General features: G+C 39.4%; 1 protein-coding gene across 3 annotated transcripts in view; it reads left to right on the top strand.

Moving 5' to 3' along the window:
- LOC140945857 (stimulated by retinoic acid gene 6 protein-like) overlaps positions 1 to 12,715 on the top strand; it is a 40,395-nt gene extending 27,680 nt beyond the window's left edge. Inside the window, exons 10-18 of one of the 3 annotated variants that reach the window (XM_073394909.1) lie at positions 468 to 567; positions 1,771 to 1,846; positions 3,113 to 3,188; positions 4,352 to 4,400; positions 5,910 to 6,036; positions 7,034 to 7,141; positions 10,168 to 10,331; positions 10,959 to 11,126; positions 11,451 to 12,714. In XM_073394909.1, coding sequence (XP_073251010.1) covers positions 468 to 567; positions 1,771 to 1,846; positions 3,113 to 3,188; positions 4,352 to 4,400; positions 5,910 to 6,036; positions 7,034 to 7,141; positions 10,168 to 10,331; positions 10,959 to 11,126; positions 11,451 to 11,632 — 1,050 coding nt within the window. In that variant the 3' untranslated portion in view covers positions 11,633 to 12,714. Of the gene's footprint in view, positions 1 to 467; positions 568 to 1,770; positions 1,847 to 3,112; positions 3,189 to 4,351; positions 4,401 to 5,909; positions 6,037 to 7,033; positions 7,142 to 10,167; positions 10,332 to 10,958; positions 11,127 to 11,450 lie in introns of all 3 variants that reach the window. The other 2 variants (XM_073394908.1, XM_073394910.1) reach the window with 2 other exon arrangements.
- The last annotated feature ends 6,403 nt before the right edge of the window (positions 12,716 to 19,118 follow it).

Genomic DNA, 19,118 nt, shown 5'->3' on the forward strand with positions numbered 1-19,118 from the left:
AATAACTTTGCACGTGCACGCTTTATTGAGCAATTCTTTGCTGTCACTGCACGACAGCAACGTTAAATTCCCTAATCTAACGTTTTGTCGAGGACCTGAGCACAAGACAACAACTTAAGTTTCCTTTTCTTTTTCAAACTTTGATAAAGTCCCTTAGAATTCAACTTCAAAAAACTTTCCCAAAATTTGACGAATTAAACGAGACGGAATGAGCGCGATAAAATTCAAAGCGACGCGAATTCACTTTTTTAGTGACGTTTTCGTAGCTGTCGCCGCACTTTTTGCTTTAACTTCTTATTTATTAAACTGACCACATGTAAAGGGCTCATCAGGATTCTTTTTTATCAAAATTGTTTACCAAAGCACCATTGTGTACACAGGGAACAATTAACCGTTGCTGATATATTATCCTTTATGTCTTACACTGACTTACATTGTTTAGTCGAAATGAAATTGTTTCCTTCCAGGTTACTGTTGCATGTATAGGATTCCTGGATCTTTTAAAGAAGATTTCAAGGCCCTTGTGTAAAAACGATTTCTGTTTAGAGTTTTTGGGTGTTTTCTACGGTAGGTGTAAAATACTAGATGTAGATATTTATTCTCAAGAAAAGTATAATTCTTCACATCATAAAAAGCCCAATTTAATACTTGTTTTAGCGTTTTACTGTCCATTCAAAGTGAATGTCCGATGTCTCTTTTAAGACCTTGTTCTAAACGGCAGAGAAGAGAAGTGCGACGTCACAAAAATTCGAATGGGATTGGTTAGCATATTTAGAAACCTGCCAAAAATCAGCCCTTTTTATGGGAATAAATAGCACCGCCTTGCGGAGAGAGTAATCCACCTCGGCAGAAACCACCCTCCTCTACCCCGGTTGAAAAACTTCTGGATCTCGGCAATCCGCAGTCCTGCAAATATGGCAGAAAAAATTGGCATGTGTTACTTTCGTGTGCATGGTTGCACTGGGGAGCAAAACGTCAGCCCATACGTTTCTTCCATCGTTCGATAATGCAAATAGCCGCCTCTGTCAAGAAAGATTCTTGAGATCTAGAAATTATGCTACCATAATAACGGAACGACACATTTCTCCTCTCTTTTCTTCAGATTCAGGTGGGTGGGGGGGGGAGGTGTCTCCAAGGAAATCTGTGGTACAGTCCGCCTGCCAGTATGACGTCACGTCTCACGTCAGTAAGAATGGCGAGCAAAGTGTTCATCGAAGAGACGGATAAAAATTTCGATTTTATCACGGAAATACTGAGATTTGAAGGTCCCTATTGTCATAGAAAACTAGACTTAAGTACTTTTTTGGAAAGAAACATTCACTGGTGTAATGAACTTTAAAGATTCCTTTCTATCTTCGAGCAAATTTTATGGGCAATCATACCGACCGGCCACACTTTTGAGGGCCAGTGCACAGCAAGATTGAGGAATTTAGACACACCAATAGGACGTTCATCAAAGGATGTATTATACTTTACATTCTGCGTATTTTCAGCTCTTCAGAGCTAGTGGAACCCCATATCAATCCTTGCAAAGTTTGCTTAGCTGTACCTTTTAAAGACTCGGGAAGCTAAATGACAGGCCGGGTATTTGTGAGCATTCACCTATAATTCTGTAATTAAATCCCGAAAACAAATAAAAGGTTTCGTTTAATTATTTTTTCTGGGCAAACCCAGTGCCCAAATGCGCAAACATATAAGCTCTCCCTTACACTGGGAAAGGTCATAGCCTTATAGCTCTATTTTAACCTTTGGGATATTTCTAATTTTCAGGTAGCCTTCAAGCAGCTGGCATTATCTCTGCTTTAATATCCGTCATAAGCCTCTTACACTTTATAAAGTGCCATCGGTACGCTTTTTGTCTTTTATGTTGTTGTTTTGGACATCTACACGTACTAGTAGTTAAATCTATTGAGTATTCTTACGGACACGTCTTGTTTACGGAAACTGTGCTTTGTCTCATTATACAATTCCTACTTTAATAGAGTGGACGATTTTGTAATTAAGACAGATTAATGTCCCTTCATAATACCTTCCATTATTTCTCTACACACAGATAAACAGGTAAAAAGCTAAGTTAGTTGCCATTTTCTAAGCCTTTAGATGCCGTCCTTACCAGCGAGATTTTTCTTACAAACATGTGAAAATTCAACTTTATAAGCCGCCATGCTGGATAAAGCGTGTCGTCATCCTGCCAACTTGAAAATGGCGGAAAGCTCAAATTCAGTTGAAATTTTCTTCTTTTTGTGACTAGTGTATGGTTTTAATCTCACTCTTTCCAACGCTGATGAATCGAAGTCTGAGTGACTTCGTTTCGTTGTCTATATTTTTGCTCTCAGTTTTGGAATTTTCTAAACTAAATAACAATTATTCACCGAAGTGGAGGTGGCTAGCGGTAGTTATTTAACGAGCCCCCGAAGCGGCGAGGTAAATCATCCACCACTAGCCACCGACACTGAGGTGAATATTTGTTTTAGTATATACTAAAACAGTGAGATAATTGAGCACAAAAATGATGATTTTTAACTCATTTACTGTTGAACGATTACAATTTTGGCGCGCAATGACCGAGCGGCCGCGGTCGTCGCTTTTTCTTGCCGACAAATAAAACTTTTGAAGGCATTTGTTTAGGTCTTGCGGGGAAATTTCTTCAAAAGGGGTTGCGAATTCTTTGTGTATTTAAAATCATTCTGTAAAAAGGACGATTAAATTTAGGTTTAAGTTTATTTATGAACAAGTCAACTAAATAAAGTAACGCAGGGCTTAAGCTTAATTTGCATTTGTAAACAAAAAACTTTTTCACCGGTTTTATCGATAAAAAAGACAAAGTTTTATACCTGTTAAAATTTCCAAACCGAACTTCATCACCTTCTCCGTGTATTTCGGGAACAGCTTGCTTGATTAGTTGTGAAATTCTTTGTTTGTTACGACAGCAAACCGGGAAGGCATTTTGCTCGCACCTTACGCATCGCTCACTCGGAGGAACTGGAGGTGAATCAGTGAACAGTGCAGGATATTCACTGATTGAGTAACCAATAAGAGCGCGCGAAAAACACTATCCACTGTTTTAGTATATACTAAAAGGTTTTAATCGTTTTTGTTCCATGCGTTTAAGAGATCACGTGCTCCAGCTTTATAGAGGTCAGAGAACCGTCTACCAAGGTGTTGATATGTCCCCCGCTAAACTAGTGGTAGGTATAGACATAATGTTCATGTAAATGAACCCCGAGGCTACATTCATACTGCACCGGACGAATTTTCGACCCGCTGAAAATATGACCGGCCACTTCGTTCACACCGAACAGTTCAATATTTTCGCTCTGTTAACATCGAATCTTGAACGGCTAGGCGTCTAAACTTTCCCACGGTAATGGTGGTTCCGTGTGTACCGATGATGATGGCCGCGACTTTTGAAGCTGGCTAGTTTAGTGTTATTTGTTACCTTTTTTGTGTGTTTAAATACTTTAGTTTTTCGTGTAAGAGTTCCTGTTTGCGTGTGTGTGTGCGTGTGTGCGTGTTTGTGTTTTAATGAATAACAACGCTGTAATAGAATAAAGTCAATCTTGTTAAAGCGCCATAATCAGTTTTACTATAATGTGCCCTTCTCCATTCTAATTTTATTTTTCTTTATTTTTCTTATGTACACGTAGTTTAAACAACCTTGTACTAATTAATATTGTACAACTAATGTATTATCTATAGAATGGAGTAAAAAATAAAATACAAATACAATACGTGTGTACCGAAACACCGAATTGCACGGACTTTCAAGAATTTGTCCGGTGCCATGAAAAGGTAGCCTTAGCCGTAGATTAAACTTACAAGTCATTCTTCTTCTTGTAAGTCAGTCTTCTATTTTTTTGTAATGACTGTGTCTTTGCCTACGCCCCAACTAGAAATCAGCTTTTGTTGTGTGTGGCTAGCGTAGTTAAATAGATTTATTGATTGACTGATTGATTGATTGTCATCGGGGATAATTTGAATCCTTTGATGATAATCTTTTAAATGAATTATTTTCTCCTCTACCCTTCAATGTTACACTTGCAATTGTTGAATGCAATTTTGGAATTGTTACAATTTTGATGAGAGCAAAAATGCTTGTGTTTCGGTTTTTCCAATTGTGAAAGATTTTTCAACTAAGCAGTACTTGGCAAAGTTTGGATTATTCTAAAAAAATCCAGATGGTGGCCATTTGAATAATGTCACAGATGCTGAGCAGTACCACATTCTGTAACATCTACATCATCGTAACCTAGCAAAAACTATAAAGGTTTGGCTTGGGCATGGGAATAGTGGATGCTATCAACATATAATGTGTACAAGCTTAGCTAAGCTTTGTTTTGTTACGTTGCAGGGGAGAAGCCTCAGATTTTCTGGGTATCAGATCGCCCATACACTGGCAGGTATGAGAAGTTGTCGTTTTCATAAACCCGAGAGAGAGTTGGCGACTGAGAGACATACAAACATTGTCACCTTCACCAGCCTATTTATAACGCGAGCAAGCTCTCCTGGGGCTTACGGGGGAGGAGCTTGCTGCTCTATATCTAACTGGTCTCCAGTCGTCTCTATTTGGATCGCACGCGGAGGATGGAACACGAAAAGCTTGACCGAACCGAGCACAAGGGGTGATGGGAAGGAGTAAAAAAGGGAGTGTCTTCCCTCATTCCTCCTTCCCATCACCCCTCGCGCTCCCCTTGACTGCACTTCTCTCGTTAATAAGGACTTTAAGATGCGGCGACGGCGACGGCAACGAGAACGTAAAAAAGCAATAGGTTTAATAGGCAAAACAACATGTCTACACGTGCATCACGATTTTTGTACATCTTTTTGCCGTCACTGCACGACTACGACATTAAAATTCCTGATTTCAATTTTTCTGGAGGACGTAAACAAGCGACGTCGAAATTTTCTTTTTAGTGAACTAGGATATGGTTCTTGTGAATTCAACCCCAGGAAAGTTCGCATACATTTGATAAGGTGCTAGTGAGTTGGAATAATCGCGATGAAAGAAAAGAACTCACTTTTTAAGCGACGTTTTCGCTGCCGTCGCCTTCCTATGATCTTAAGATCCCTATTATTAATAGGAGACTGACAGACGACTGGGATGACTCAGGTTCCATATGTTTTCTGTTGCGAACATAAAGTTACGAACTAAAGTTAGCGTGAGTGTGCAAAATGTTACTACCTTAACAAATAATGCACCCAAAAACTTCAAGTTCGTTGTCCCTTCTTAATCACATTTTGGAGAAAAATGGTTAAAGGAAGGCATTGATGTTTTTGTTAGGTAGGCAATAACTTGATTGAGTAAATAAGCATCTAGCCTGCGTGGCAGGCGTTTGAAAGGGAAGGGAAACGGGGTTTTGGGCGCGAGGAGCGCGCCCCTCGCGTTTCTCTCGCACCTAAAACTCCCTTTCCCTTCCCTTTCAAACGCCTACCACGCAGGCTAAGAATCATCTTGTTAACGTGTCGAGAGTGTTTTAAACAGCTTCAAAAACAACTCCCAGAGGATTATAAAAAGCTTGTTTTGCCCAAAAAGTGCGAACAAAAAAATCAAGATAACAACGATTGGTGAACGGTAGTCGAGTAAATGAATTTTGAATTTTCAGTACACACAGTTCACGCGTTTACATGCCTTCAGGATACCGCTATCCAAAATGAAATTTTAATTGAACTAAAATTACATGTTTTTTTAAATTGAAATGACGACCATGTCGACGATACTGATGATGATGAATCCTTTGTTTCTGAACCAAAGGATCGCAGCCTCCAGCTGAAGACCAGAATGTAGTGACTACAGTGAATGCAGTGTCAAGAGAGCAATAAACCCAACTTATGCCCAGCTTATAGTCTTACAGAAATTCAAGGGGTTTTTTTATTTATAATATGCTTCGCTGTTTGCTTAATTTTTGTAGGTTACGTCATCTTGTCCATTTTTTTGGCTTTTGTGTGTGTTTTTCTCGCAATTATCTTCAAGTACGTGAAGATTTTTTTGTCACCAGAGATGTGGAATGCTTACAAACAGATGATAATTGCATTTCTGTAAGTTAAAACATTATCGTTACACGATTTTCTTAGTCCATCTCAATTTTTCGGAGTCGAATAATAGAAGGGCGGTCTTCATGAACCTCGGTGAAGGGCCTCGCCCATTGCTGCTTCGCTTTTCGAGTACCTTTTCTAGCTTGAATACTTTGTTACTGCAATTATCCAATAGAGCCTCTACAAGAAAACTTCCACGTGTCTAGTGAGAAGAGTAGACTTCAGAAAACCTCGGACTCAGATAGTTAAAAGGTCATGATTGCAATCAGTTCGTGTACATTCGTATCATATCTTGCATAAACCCGTTAAGCGTATGTCCCATTTGTACCTGGTATACAGCCTTTAACTTTTCTCTAGTTTTCCCATATCTCAAGTGGATAAAGCGCCGTTGGGTGTTTGGGATGTTGGAGAATGGAATCCCGTAGGGCACTCAAAACTTTGGCATTTTTGACGAGTATTGTCCATCTCGACGGATTATCCGTTGGATAATTCATCTCAGACAAGGAATCCGTGTGTGAAAATGGGACGGTTTTTAATTTTGGGCGAATAATCTGCCTGGCCATCCCTTCTTGGTATGATTGTACTCGTCTCTTTATTTTTCTTTATTTTTACATGAAGCCTGGGAAAACAGTCGACGTTTCGCGAAGCAACCAACAGTTTCTTCTTCGAGCGAAGAAATTCCATACTGATAACATGTCACTACCCTCAGGATGGAATTTCTGCGCTCGTCCTTCAGTCCTCATTTCGCGAGGAAAGCATCCTGGTGGCGTCGCAAAATGTCGGCTTTTTTCTGAGGCTAAAAAACATGGACAATACATCCACGTCAGTAGTATGAAAACGGGCTTTGTGTCCCATTATTCTGAAGTGCCGATTGTTAGCCGTTTTCACCCTAGAGACGGATAATCCGTCATCAAAATCAGTCTATCCAGTCCGTCGTGAAAGCTGTCATTAGGGAAACGTTTCTTATTTTTAGATTAACCACTCTTACTTTCGTTAACAGACCAACAGTGAGCATGGTTGTTTTCTTGGTGGTGTTCCAGTTGTTCCTAGCTCACTTCGTTTTCCGAAACAGAGATTTTCCAGACATAACCGTTACTGTGGATAACAGGTACATTTATACCCTACCACTGTATGTCTTGAGACTGTATACACCCAATAATATATATATTTAGCCACAGCTAAAAGCGAAGCTCCCATTGATAAATTTATAACTTAAATCAAACAATAATTTTGTATTCCACAAATCAGTTAACGTAAGGGCACATTCATGTGATTTTTGAGGGAAAAGCTAAGTGATTTTGGAGTGAAACAAATTTTGTATCGAGTTGATATAGCCTTATATGTACACCCAAAAAATAGTCTTCGGTCACATTTAAGAGCAATGATGGCTCTTGATCACCGTAGATAAGGCGTGCAAAAAAAATTTCTTGGAAAACAAATCAGACCGAATTTTTTGCGTTCGACAAGTTTACAAATTCTTGCCAATAAATCTGGGTGCGTGCAAACCAATCTTTTATTCTTTTTTTTTATACACCACATCTGAGGAGAAAGAGTACTATGAGGCGCTGTTTTTATCATACAGACCTCGTACAAAATGCAGTATTTCACAACTTTTCAAGACAAATTGCATTCATTCAATATTCAGGACCATAGAGGCACGCGTGCACTTTTAATTAGCGAAACCGTTCAAAAAATTTCCAAAATCACCTATACAACCAGCCGGTTCTAACCTTTTGACAAGCGCCAAATTTGCGAAGAAATTTTAAAAGAGTTACGCTTCAACGTGATAAAGAATTTATTGAGTCTATTTTTTCTTAACGGTTTTATAACGATGTGTAATCTTAAAAAGCGTTTGATACGTACGCTTGGCTACTCCTGCGAGCGATGTTTACGAACGGCTGAAAACAAACGGCAAAGCGATGAAAATTACACTTTTGAGACTACCAAAAATCAATAAAGAAAAATAATTCGATAGAACATTTACAGAGACAACAATTTTCATTCACGAAAACAAATGAGTATTTAAGTGTGTCTAAGAATCCTCAAGTCTTTACTAGTAAGCTTAAAGTTTATGTTTATGCCGCCGGTTTCCCGGTGTTGGCTGTTTTCAAAGATGAACTCACGAAACGAAAATCGTTCAAAACTTTCTTTCTACAGCCAAAATTATAACTAAATATTCTTCGGAAAATTTTTTCTTTCTATTTAAGGTGAATTAATATCGACTAAAGGCTTTTGAAAGTTCTGTAAGCTTAAGCTTATATCAAACCTCATACGAAGTCAGATCAGTGTCTCAGTCAAATCTTAATAGAAACGTGCATGAACTAGCTTCATAAACTGCGCCGCTGGACTTCATGAAATTAGATATAAATACAATAATTACTCAGGCTTACCATATTTCGAGATGCAGCTCCTGAAAGCTATCAAGTAAGACAAGGATCGCTTGAGCCTTTATAATTCTCGTACGCATCCAGCAAGGTGAAAAACAAAAACGATGCCATCCGAAATCGGATTATCGGCTTTGACAAGCGACGCATTTTTCAACCAAAAACCCAATAAAGAAACCAGCCATGAATAAGAGAACACTCTTGATAGCAGCTGTATTTCATTTTGTACATCCAGTGGAAAAAGACAGTTAAAAACATCACAGTTGACTCAAAACTCTGTCAGCTTCAGCTGTCAAAGTAAACAACTTTCAAGATGCTGCATAAATTTTACGCATGAACTCACCTGTCAAATTTTAACCAATCAGAGCATAAAAATTGGACGGGGAGCGTGACCAACACGTGACCATGGTAAGAAAAGGTCTTCCCCGCCTGTATTTAAAAAAAAACTGGCTGAATTTTTGCGTCTGAAGTCAGTTTGAAATCAAAATCGTAATAGTGCGGGGCGATACTGACATAAACACAACATATTTGATATGAATTTAAAACAAAAGTAAACGTGAGCCTGCGATCATTTGAAAACGAGTAAATTGTCAGCGGATAACTTCAAAAAAATACTCGACCTCGATGGGTCGACACCTGAGCCCGCGATTCGGTCAGGTGATAGTGGTCAGCGGATACCCTATTTTGACAGCTGTCAATTGATGACAACATTGATGTGCAATCAGCTTTCTCCTGGGCTTCCAAAGTAGCTAGAAAGTGTGAGAGTAAACATTGGTATGCCTGTGGTGCGGACGGACGGTCGGTCGGTCGGTCGGTCGGTCGGTCACGTGATTACCAAATTTCCCGGGATGGGTAGATTTCCTTAGCTATGGGGCTCCGCCCACACGCGCGCTTCGCGCGCGCGTGGAGCTCCGCTATTATGCAGATTTAGAAAAGACAATGTGACGACAGTGACGGCGATGAATTTAGAGAAAGATTAGAGGAAAGCATGGGGGACAGTAGCAAGCCAACTGTTGAAGACGCTGCCAAGGTTATTCTAACTGAAAACGACGTACCTGCTGCATCAGGATATTTTTGAATTCTGTTATAGTGAAGATTCTTAAGTGACCTTTAAATTCGAGGACGAGAACGAATACGACTACGAGATTCAACTTAAAGTTTTTTCGCGTATTCTCAAAAGATAGACGCCCCGAAAAGCTTCATTGTACTTTTTTTTCATTAGAAAATATAGCACTGTTATATTTATTGAAGGAGGTTAAGCCCTCTCTCGATCACAAAATGATTAAACTTCTAACATTTTATAACTTGTTCCCGCCACTACGACATTCTCGCTAAAATTCGCAGTAGAATGACGACGGCTACCAAGTTTTCCCGCCAAAATGATGTTGGTTCACGCGAACGCACTACTTACTATTGAGGAAATCTCGTACTCGTAGTGGAACTCGTCTTAGAATCTTAAGGTCTGCAATTTGGAACGCAATAGTTGTAGTGCCCTATCAGGGTAATCTTTTATGGTGTCCCTCTAAACGATCCCAGGAAGCTTTGTGGTCGTATATCATAAACTCGTTTAGAACACTTTGTCCCAAACGTTCTGGCCTGGGTTGAAGTTTTTTCCTTTTCACTTAGAAATATATTAAAGGAAATTATTAAAATTGACAGGTCTAGAGATAAGGAATAGCATTTGTTTTTGTTCTAAATGTAAACTTTTTAACGATCTCGTTGTTTTTTTGTTTTTTTTTTTTTATTTCAGACGATTATTTTCCATTATGTCATACTTCTTTTTCTTCTACAACGTAATTGTTGGATTGTTTGCTTGCGTCATTCGCATTTTGAAAGGAATGATCCTGGGAACTGTGTTTTTGTCTCGTATTGACCGGACATCGCTGATGCAGGGATTCCAGACTTTGGACCAGGGTACGTACACATAATTGAAGTAATAATGATGATGATGATGATGATGACGACGACGACGACGACGACGATGATAATGATGATGATGATGATAATGATGATGAAGATGATGATAAAGATAATGACGATAAAAATGACGATTTCAATGATGATGAAGATGCAAAAATGCCAAACTATTCGTTACTGCTAACGCGCTTGGGAAGTTGACCCCAGAACTTCGCAAGCATACCGGCTTTAGAGAGTTGTGAGGGCCTGTGTTGCCAGTGACAGGCCCCATATTTCCGAAAAGTAACCCATGGCAGGTAGTAACGGTGGCTATGTCGCACATAGGTTGGCAACATACATGTATGAGAACCATGCTTAGTCATTTTAACGTTGTTGTTTTAATTATAAGTGCAAAAAACTTGATCAACTGTTTACGGCTTCTGATTCATACAACTCTACAGTACTTTGTGATAGATGTTTATGAAATAAATCAGTACTTCTACAGTTCTTTATAGAACCCTATTATCTTCAAGTTTTTCTATCGCTTTTTTGCTAACCTCAGCCCGTGACTGCATACTTTAGTGCACTATAAAATACATAGAGAGTGATTATAACTTACCTCACGTTTTTTCTGTTTCCATTAAGCCTTCGTAGCGTACCTTGGATTTATCAACGTTCTTGTGGCGCACAGCCATCCCGTGATGCTCGTGTTCTGTCAACTGCTGATTAAAAGAAATAAAGATCGCTGGCTCGAAGAGTCTCTTCCGCAAATCCAACCACTCGAATCTGATGTTGAGTCAGACGAAGGGAGTTGTATGTATTTCCTCGTCATTTATACGTAAATATTAGAGCCTGATTTCTCACTCCAAGTCCATGACAGAATCTCGCGCCCCCAGATTTTTCTGACTTTCGTCAGCTCTTGTTCTCTTTCCTGTTATTGTTCAGGGAAATGAATGTAACTTATACTTTTTGTGTTAAAACATCTCCTTACTTCTTCAAATGCAAGTTCACAGTCGCAACAAAGGAGGCTTAAAGTATGATGGGAGAGGACCATTATCCTTCGTTAAGAATAAACATCCTGAATTTTTGTTGGGCAAGGGACGCTTAATAATTTTTTCGTTTCTTTTTCATATTCAGGTTACACTCGAGAGAATCGTCTTCCACGCATGACTTGTAAAGCAGCCAACCGCTGGCACGTCGCTGTGACACTGCTTCGTAACCCGTCTCTTATCAAATATCGAAAGCAGGGTGGCCAGAGAATTCTGCATTTTGAGAACCTAGGAAGCATCAACAATGATGATTTAAGCGCTCTTGTTTAAAAAAAAATGTAAAAAGCTTTGTTGTTCAGATTCAAGTGAGAACACGTCGAGAAGAGAAATTGCGAGGAGGGAAGAAGATTTCGTTTCGTTCTCTTGTTTTTTCTCGTCACGGCTACGGCGAGACCTATTTCCCAGCATTGGTAACCAAGTCTTTAGTCATGATAGATGTAATATATTCCCTGGATTAAGTTACATTAAGTCAAATAATACGTTTTTGAATAGTGTTAGAAAGAGCGACTTTGAAGCCCAAGTTGAATTTTCGTTCAATGTTACGGAAAGGGCTAGGGTCACCTGTTATTGATGTAATAGTTAAGAAAGACAGTTTGCTAGTGGATTTACTTAAATTTTTCGAAATTTTGGCGGGACGGTGTGGTAGTGTAGTGGTAAAAGACATTCGATTTTCTTTCTTTTTAATAGAAACACTCTCAATAAATAACTAATAATTTTTCAGCCACCGTTAACGAAAGGGACAACTGCGATGGCGAGTGAGTAAAGGTCATGCTATCGTGCTCCAAAGAAACTGTTGGCTACGCAGGATAAAACAAATTTCTATATGAGAGTATTTTACCGTTTTCATGGTAACGATATAGACACGTTATTTGATTGCCTAGGTAAGATTGCGTTAGCTTATAGTTTAGAAACGTTGGTTTCATGTTATTCGTCGTCTTTACTCACAGATAAGAGTAATGTTGGGATGGAAAGTGCCATTCATTTGAATATATCTGCTCCTGTCGTTTTTCTTAAATTTAAGGTCGTCGCTTTTACAGGGCAGGTTTTTTAGATTTACCGTCTTTTGTCCGTAGAATGAAATCAGAAAAAAAATCGGTTGGCCAAAACAGTGGAACCCCGATATAACGATCCTCGATATAACGATGTTCCCGGTATAACGACGATTATTTCAGTCATCTAGACGACCTTTGGGTGGAAGGCTCTAGTCATGTTTTACCCTTAAATACTCTGTCCGTAGTTTGAGCTATTACGGTGTCGCAATCTTGTAGCAATAGTTGTTACAGCATTAATGGATTCTGAGTAACAAGAGATGTTGAGTTTCAGAAGTATATACTAAAACCTGTAGGATTATAGGAAAAAGCAATAGAATATAGATTTATAAAAATGCTGTTATAATGGTTTTGGGTTTCATTGAATGTTGAATTTTGTTCTTCATTGATTTCACGAGGGTCGGCTAATTTTGCCCTAAAACGTTGCGAGTCACGTGACTTTTTTACGACACCATTTTTTCCTTTAACTTGCACAGCACGTTTAAACCCTAAGCAATATCTTTTTGCTCAGATCTGGACCAAGTGCTGTTTCTCCCACGTCTCGAGCGCTACTAGACGACAGTTCTTTTTCATCCGTTTTTGCTTATCCCTTCAAATTATGTATCACATTGGAATTCATATCAGGAGTGAGCGTCCACACACGCCGACATACGCCCGTGCGTACAACTGAAATCTGGATTTTTTTAAATTTCCTTAAAGCATTTTTATCATAAAATCCGGATGACTGATAAATTTTTTGCATTGTTTTTTGTTGCTGTCTTTGTCTTGTTATTTTCTTCATCTTTTTTTTATGTGGAGAGAAATGGATCCCAATTTGAAGCCACCGATCTTGGTTGAGTCTTTTGGCTACGGATGTATGCTAATCCCCAATTCTATCCTGGTGAAGAGCGTACTCACATGACGTCACGGCGCCCACACAGGTGTTCCAAAACAATGAAACGGCGGCCATGTTGGTGTACCAAGACAACCCTGTGGGAATTGAACTCTTTTCTTATGTAAATACTTTCGTTTGTTCATAGTTAGCCGAGCTTAGCTTTAGCATTATGAAGAGACTTAAAACTCCTTTACGACGGACCATAAGAGAGGATACATTCAGCTGTTATAAAATTCTGCACATTCACAAACGGAAGGACGTTAATTGTCCACTCCAGAAAATACCATAACATACCATGATGCTCTTTGTTCTTCACCCCAAAACTGTTTTCAGTTTCTCTTGGGACCATTTTAACTCCCAAGAGAAACTGAAGACAATGCTTATGCAAAATTTTGGGGTGACAAACAAAGAGCATTATGGTATGTTATGATATTTTCTTGAGTGGTCAATTGATATTGATGGCGTTGTACAGAGTTTGCCCGCCTGAAGGGCACACATCTCGCCCATTGCTTGTTACCTTGTTAATTACGTCACTATTGCCCTTTTTCCCGTAAAGTCACTGTAACTCACTGATAACACGAGGTGGGTAAAAAAAAAAACAGGGGCACACAACGACTGTCTTCTGTGAAATATCTGTTCGGAGAAGCAAAAGTTGCCTAGAATCAGTTCTATAGCTTTCTGGATCACCGTTCCATTAATGTACACGGTTTCCAGACTTATGTAAGAAATACCCTACGATTTTCTGAAGTTAAACTTTTCCCATTTCCCCAAGATTAAGCTATTTTTCGTAGAGAAAGGAAACCTAAAATTTTCGGAATCGGAAATACGATCCAGAGAGGAATCAGAAAAATTCTCTCTTTCGTAAAACTTTAAATTGCAGCTAAAATTTTCGGGAAAACATTACTGAAGCCATTGTCGAAAAGATTCAAGTTGCCCTTGGATGACCGAACAGATATAATTTTTTTAACGCCTCTTAGAATACATTTCTGGAGATCTGAAAGTACCCTCGATAGCCTAAAAAGTGTTTACAATTTAAGTAGGCGGAAACCACCGTTGGGTGCCCCTGAAAAAACAACTGCTAAATTTTCCTTCGTCTTTATTTGCTGGAAATTTCCTGCGGAAAACGCAGGAGATGGCAATTCAGAGTCCCTAAATGGAGGAGCATGTCACAAGACCACCTTGGTTAGGGCTCCTTCGGGGCGCTAACTTTTCTTCTCGTACGTACACCTAGGTTGTCGGGAAAAACAGATTCTAACATGATTTCACATATTTACGTTGTAGCATTGTTATTTTTTGGCATATTCGGTGTTGATTTATTTAACAGGGGCACCCAACGTCAATTTTTGGAAAATAGCTGTTCGGAAGACGATTTGAGATCTAGAATTTTCGGAACATTTTTTGAAAAATTTCTTGCTAGCCTGCCTTTCCTAGGATTCTCGAACATCTAAAAAATGGTATAATTGCCCATTTTTAACGAATTTTTACCCTAAAAAGGTCACCTAGAATTTTCGGGAGTCTTTTTTCTGACGGAAATTTTCGAAAAGGTAAGTTTTGATCCCTATAATTTTCGGATCACTAGACTTTCAGCTAGGAGATCCGAACAGATGAAAAATTTTTAGGGGGTAAAAATATGCCTATATCTACCGTTTAAATACTAAAATACGTTTACAATGCTATGTTTAAGTAGTTTTTAGCTATATTCTCGTTGGGTGCCCCTGATATAACCAAAGGACGCATTGTTTTCGTTCTGATTAGGGTACATTCATTTGCAACATTCCCGTATAGGCATCCCATTTACTGGCCTACGGGCAAACATCTCCTATTTCCTTTGTTGCTATATCAAGAGTACTCAACGTAAAAACATTGAAAGCTCTTTTCAGGTGCTTTCTAAGCGGCGCTATAAAACTTGTGTCTGTTCGGTCATCCTAGGAACATTTGAGTCCTTTCGAAATAGCAAGGGCTTTGGTATTGTTTACTCCAAAAGTCTTAGATGCATACCGTATTTATTCGCCTTTAAACGCCGCAGCGTTTATTAGATTTTTAGCGTTCCCAATGCGGCGTTTATTCAAGGGTGGCGTATACATATATTTCGAAATCACAATTTAGATCACTGAAAACAGTTATTTTGGTCGTTTGTAAAAATAATTATATTATGTTATTTAAATATTGCAATGTTACACTTAATTTGCTGGGATAGCATGAAATATCTGGATGGTGTAAATTACCAATTTGTTCCAAGGTCTTTCTTATTATCCTCGAATAAACGCCGCATTCCTCTGATTAGGTGTGGCGTTTATTCGAGGGCGGTGTTTAATCGAAAAAATACGGTATTTTAGATGCATATTACGAAAGTGTGAATTTTTCTGAGTCCTCTTTCCGCATCACAAGCCGCAAGGTCGATTTTCGTGCACGCACCAGGGATCCTTAATTTCCATGGAGATACCCACAAACTGGACTCAAGTAACTACAAGGCGTTAGTCTTGACACATTTCCTTGCGCACCTCAGGTGTGCACATTAATCGCTTTCTGTCAGTTCATCTGTCAATAAACTCATTTTAGGACAGGATACAAATTTGCGTCAAATATCAGAACTTGTCTTCTGCGCGCCGAATTTATACCATCGGAGCGAGATATTTTAACTCAGCTATATTTCTGGTCAAAATCGCTAAATGAAAATACTTGAATTCATGGTTGGTGTTAAAAAAGGGTCTTGTTGCAAGTCTTGGAAAAAAAGACATGTTTTTTTCGTTTCTTAAGCGAAAGGCAAAATCCAGCGCTTTATGAAGGTCGAATTCGAACCCTCAAAAGTAATAATTATTCGGTACGTTACCTGGTAAGTTACATATTGTCGCCGAAATGGTTTCAAAAGTTCAACGTGAAGAGTTCTGGATGTTATTTCGCATTATGTCCGAAGAACAGAAACTGTGTTCGCCGATATAAGGTAAGAGAGAACTTTATTATTTAAAAGGTAGAGGAGCAGCTTGTTCAGTGGCTCTCGCATGCGGAGTTCGAGCACATCGGTGAAGCCGGTTTGACGACACAGAAACGGTGGTTCCAGGAAAAAGCAAACTGAGGAAAATATTTACTTGTCTTTGGTATTGTGTATATCCTCGATCACTATACAATAACGCGCAAATATTATAATTCAAAGAGCATTTACAACACGCGCCAAAAGAGCCGTGATCCCGCCAAAATGCTCCAACCATCTAACAGAGTGTAAAAGGGGGGCTGGTAGGCAACACACGACTTTTACCTCGTGCCAAAATGCTGCTTGTTCCAAAAATTGTTTTCTCTGGTGGGTATATTATATTCTGGGTTCTACTCTTTGAATGAGTAAATGTGAATTTTGCCGCTTGTTTCATACTGAGAGGTCATGACACGCATATTGATTTTCTGCGGTTATTGTTTCTGGTCGGCATGATTTGCCCCCTAATGCAAGAGAACTTTCTTCGACCTCTTTTGAAACGTAAATCTCTTTCTTTGCGGCTAAATAAGAGTTTTAGGTTGTTTATTCTTCTCCAAAGTGCCTCCTGGATCTGAATAACTAAAGGCGATATTCTTTTGTCCGTGAATGTGATGGTTTCCTTCAATTTTTGTCACGCTGGCCCCATCTCGTTTAGTATTTTCTGCACGATGTTAAATTTCCACCGAAAGTGATTTACAGATCCACATTTCCAGGAATTGATTATAGGAACGCATTCTGTGAGGAGAGATTTTTTAAGTAAAAAGGACTCGGATCCTTAAATCGATCGTGTTTTAGCTAGCCAATTGCAGTTTTCATATTCTGTGTTAGTTTGGATGATTCAGTGGATTATTATCTCCGCTCCCTCTTGGCTTACAGGCGGCGCGCCCAAGTTTAAGAGGTGAAGAGAGATTCATTTAAATTGAAACACTCGTAGCTTGAGTCGATCATGTTTTACTAGCTAGCCAATTGCAGTTTTTATACGCTGTGTTAGTTTGGATAATTCAGCAAATTTTTCTCTCCTCTCCCTCTTAGTTTACAGGCGGCGCCCCCAAGTTTAAGAGGTGAAGAGAGATTTTTTTCAAGGGTAAAAAAACTCGTAGCCTGAATAGACCATATTTTACTAGCTAGCCAATTGCAGTTTTCATACGCTGTGTTAGTTTGGTAATTCAGTAGATTATTCTCTCCTCTCCCTCTTAGCTTACAGGCGGCGCGCCCAAGTTTAAGAGGGGAAGATAGATTTTTTTCAACGGGAAAAAACTCGTAGCTTGAATCGATTATGTTTTACTATCTAGCCAATTGCAGTTTTCATGCGCCATGTTAGTTTGGATAATTCAGTAAATTTTTCTCTCCTCTCCCTCTTGGCTTACAGGCGGCACGTCCAAGTTTAAGAGGTGAAGAGAGATTTTTAAGGTAAAAAACTCGTAGATTGAATCGTCATGTTTTAGCTAGCTAACCAGTTGCAGTTTTCATGCGTTGTTAGTTTGGATAATTCAGTAAATTTTTCTCTCCTCTCCCTCTTAGCTTACAGGCGGCGCGCCCAAGTTTAAGAGGGGAAGAGAGATTTTTTTCAAGGGTAAAAAACTCGTAGCCTGAATAGACCATCTTTTACTAGCTAGCCAATTGCAGTTTTCTTACGCTGTGTTAGTTTGGTACTTCAGTAGATTATTCTCTCCTCTCCCTCTTAGCTTACAGGTGGCGTGCCCAAGTTTAAGAGGTGAAAAGAGGTTTTTTTTTAATTGAAACACCCGTAGTTTGAGTCCATCATGTTTTACTAGCTAGCCACTTGAAGTTTTCATACGCTGTGTTAGTTTGGATGATTCATTAGATTATTCTCTCCTCTCCCTTTTGGCTTACAGGCGGCGCTCCCAAGTTTAAGAGGTGAAGGGAGATTTTTTAAATACGAATAGTACATAGCTAAAAGCGATCATGTTTTAGCTAGTAAATGCAGTTTTTTTACATTGCTTTAGTTTGTATAATTCGGTAGATTTTTCTCTCCTCTTTCTAATGGCTTACAGGCAGCGCGCCCATACTTAAAGGGGCTGTGTCACGGCTACTGCGCATGCTTGCATTTGACAGATGCAAATGATGTAAACAAGGCCATGTTTATATGAGCCCGCCATGCGAAAAGCCGACTCGCGCTGCGAAACCTTCATCGAGATTCCTTATTGTCGTTAGAACCTTTTACAGAAATGAGCCTTTCTTCGGAACAAAGTCGCTCTTTTGCGTTATGTATCCGTGTATTAATTTAGCCACAACTTTCTTGCCGCTTTTGTAGTCAGCGACTCGCGCTCTACTCTTCCTGGACTTCTGGATACCGCAGTTTATTCCACTCGATTGCGCGAAATCTAGTCAACATTATTTCCTTCCCGTTTGCGCAGGACAACGTCCCTAACTCTTGCCAGTGTACAAGCACTTGCTCTACGAAAGCAGGAAGAAAAAGGACTGGATGTCCTTGCAAAACAGCCGGTCGCTACTGCGGAGAGGCTTGTTCGTGCAGTCAACGAAAGCCTTGCAAGAACAGAGAGGTGGGGAAACAAAGATCGGGTGAGGTCTAAAATTCGCTAGTAGGAAGTACTAGTACAGTTTGCGATTTCTTTTTTATCATGTGAAGGCTGCATCCGTGGCATCCCAAGGATGGGGATTCGTGCAAGGACCGCCAGGCCAACCAGATAATGGTCTTACGGAGGAGCAAGAACGGGACATGGAAAATCGACGAGTGAAGGTACAATACTGAATTATAATTCATAGTCGATGGCACAAAAGATAGTCCTTTAAAAATCTCATCTGCTATTCCTTTACCTAGTAAGTTTCCCTTGTACAAGTTGTTGATTGTTGCTTCCCCTAAATGGAGCAAATTGTCTTTTGTTT

The sequence above is a fragment of the Porites lutea genome, chromosome 8 (assembly GCF_958299795.1).
Source record: "Porites lutea chromosome 8, jaPorLute2.1, whole genome shotgun sequence".
Classification (NCBI taxonomy): Eukaryota; Metazoa; Cnidaria; class Anthozoa; order Scleractinia; family Poritidae; genus Porites; species Porites lutea.